At 67.2% G+C, this 1777-nt stretch overlaps 1 protein-coding gene across 1 annotated transcript in view; it reads left to right on the forward strand.

Annotated features, from left to right (window-relative positions):
- Window positions 1–257, forward strand: part of LOC114888910 (fibroblast growth factor 11-like) — a 5809-nt gene extending 5552 nt beyond the window's left edge. Inside the window, exon 8 of the mRNA XM_029211552.1 lies at window positions 226–257. Within this exon, the coding sequence (XP_029067385.1) occupies window positions 226–257 (32 nt within the window). The remainder of the gene's footprint in view (window positions 1–225) is intronic.
- Window positions 258–1777: the final 1520 nt, after the last annotated feature.

The raw sequence follows: 1777 nt of genomic DNA on the forward strand, positions 1-1777 counted from the left end.
AATTCCTACTCTACAGCTCAACCAGGATGGGGGGAGGGGAGAAGAAGGAAGAGGAAAGGGAGAGATATATGGAAACGCAGAGGACAGAGGGAGACAGGCAGAGCTGCTGAAAGTGCAGTGTGTTTGCGAATGTGGGGGGCATTAAGGTGACCCCAGGGTAGGGTCGCACCCTCAGGAGTGGGGGTGGGACTGGACCTGACGCTGACTCAGCACCTGCTGCTGCAGCTGCCGCTCGCTTCGCGCGGGCCTCGCCTTAGCCCACCGCCGGCCTGTCTGACACTGACCCATCTGTCTGTCTGTCTGTCAGTCTGCTGGCTCACGGGGGCCCAGCCCTCCCTGAGGCTCAGCCTCTCCCCTTCAGCCAGGTAACCCACCTGGGATGGGGGATATTCGGTACTAAACCAAGGAAATGGGGGAGGGGCCAGGGAGCTGGTGAGGCTGGCTGACACACGTGGGGGCTCGGTCCCACTCAAAGGGTGGGCTGCTGACCGTACCACTGCGGAGGGCCGGCGGCGGGGGGAGGAGGATGCCAGCGGGGGGGTGGGGGGTCTCCCCCTAGGGGAGCTGAGAGCGGACGGGAGCGAGGCCAGAGGGACTTCCCCCCTGTCGCACCGGGACGGGGACCACAGGCTAACCTTCACAACTCCCTTTGCCTGGCGCTTGCGGCCGAGTTCCCGGTACCCCCTCGTAGATGGTACGACCACCAGTCTCCGTGCGGCTATCCAGCCGTGTAGTGTGTCTGAGTTCCTCGCGGCAGAGGGTCTCCTGAGCCCGTGGGGCCCGATTTCTGAGCCGCGTAGGCGGTCATCGGGGAGTGCCCAGCTCCCTTCTTGAAGTGCAGGTCACGGGAGGAGGGCGCACAGAGGGGCGGACTCGCGAGGTAGCTGCAAGGACACCCGGGGGAGAGCTGGGGAGATTGGTACCGAGCCAGGCAAGCTCGGCGAGGAGGAACGGAGCCAAGGCTCGGAGGAGCGGGAGAACCGGGGCGGGGACGGGGCTTCCGGAGCCGCAGAAACCCTCTGGGTGACCCAGGCTTCCGGAACCCCCAGGCCCCTCCGCTCGGCATTGAAAGAATCGAGAGAGGGGGCACGTAGTAAGAGGATGGTGGGGGTGGGGACTCCTGTGTTGGGAGGGGGGGCGAGCGGGAGCTTCCAGGCTTCGGGGCACCAGGCTTAGCCCCTCAAGCCTTCCCCTTGCCCTCGAAAGCGAGGAGACTCGGGGTTATGGACGCGAGACAAGGGAAACTGAGGCATCGTCTGGCCGAGGGTTTGTGGTCCAGGCCCACCCCCTTTCACTTTCGGGCAGTCCCCGTCAGTCGGGCCCCGCTCTTCCGAGTCCCTGGCCTCAACCTCCCAGGCAGAGAGACCCCCGGCCCGGAGACCCCGCCCCAGCCACTCACCCGGGCAGCGGTCCGGTCGCGCGCGCCGCCCCCCCGCCCCCCCCCGCACATGCGCACCTTGGACAGCAGGATGAGGAGCTGCTTCTGGCAAAGGAACTTGGTGCCCCGGGGACACACGCGCCGCTGCGCCGACACGGGCCGGCTGCCCCCGGGCTCGTGGACCTCCCGCTTCTGCCGGATGAGGCTGCTGGCCAGTGCCGCCATGGCGCCCCGGGAGGAGACACCCCAAAACCGGCAGGCTCCCGGAGCGCGCTGGGCCACCCCGGAGAAGCCCGCTAGCTCACCAGGACATGCTCTTGACTCTCCGGTCCGACTCGCCGCCTCACCCACGGGACCTGAGGATAAGCCCTAGACGACCCCCACCCCAGGCACCAGCTC

Source organism: Monodon monoceros, unplaced genomic scaffold, assembly GCF_005190385.1.
Source record: "Monodon monoceros isolate NGI ecotype Baffin Bay Population unplaced genomic scaffold, NGI_Narwhal_1 Super_Scaffold_9, whole genome shotgun sequence".
Lineage (NCBI taxonomy): Eukaryota > Metazoa > Chordata > Mammalia > Artiodactyla > Monodontidae > Monodon > Monodon monoceros.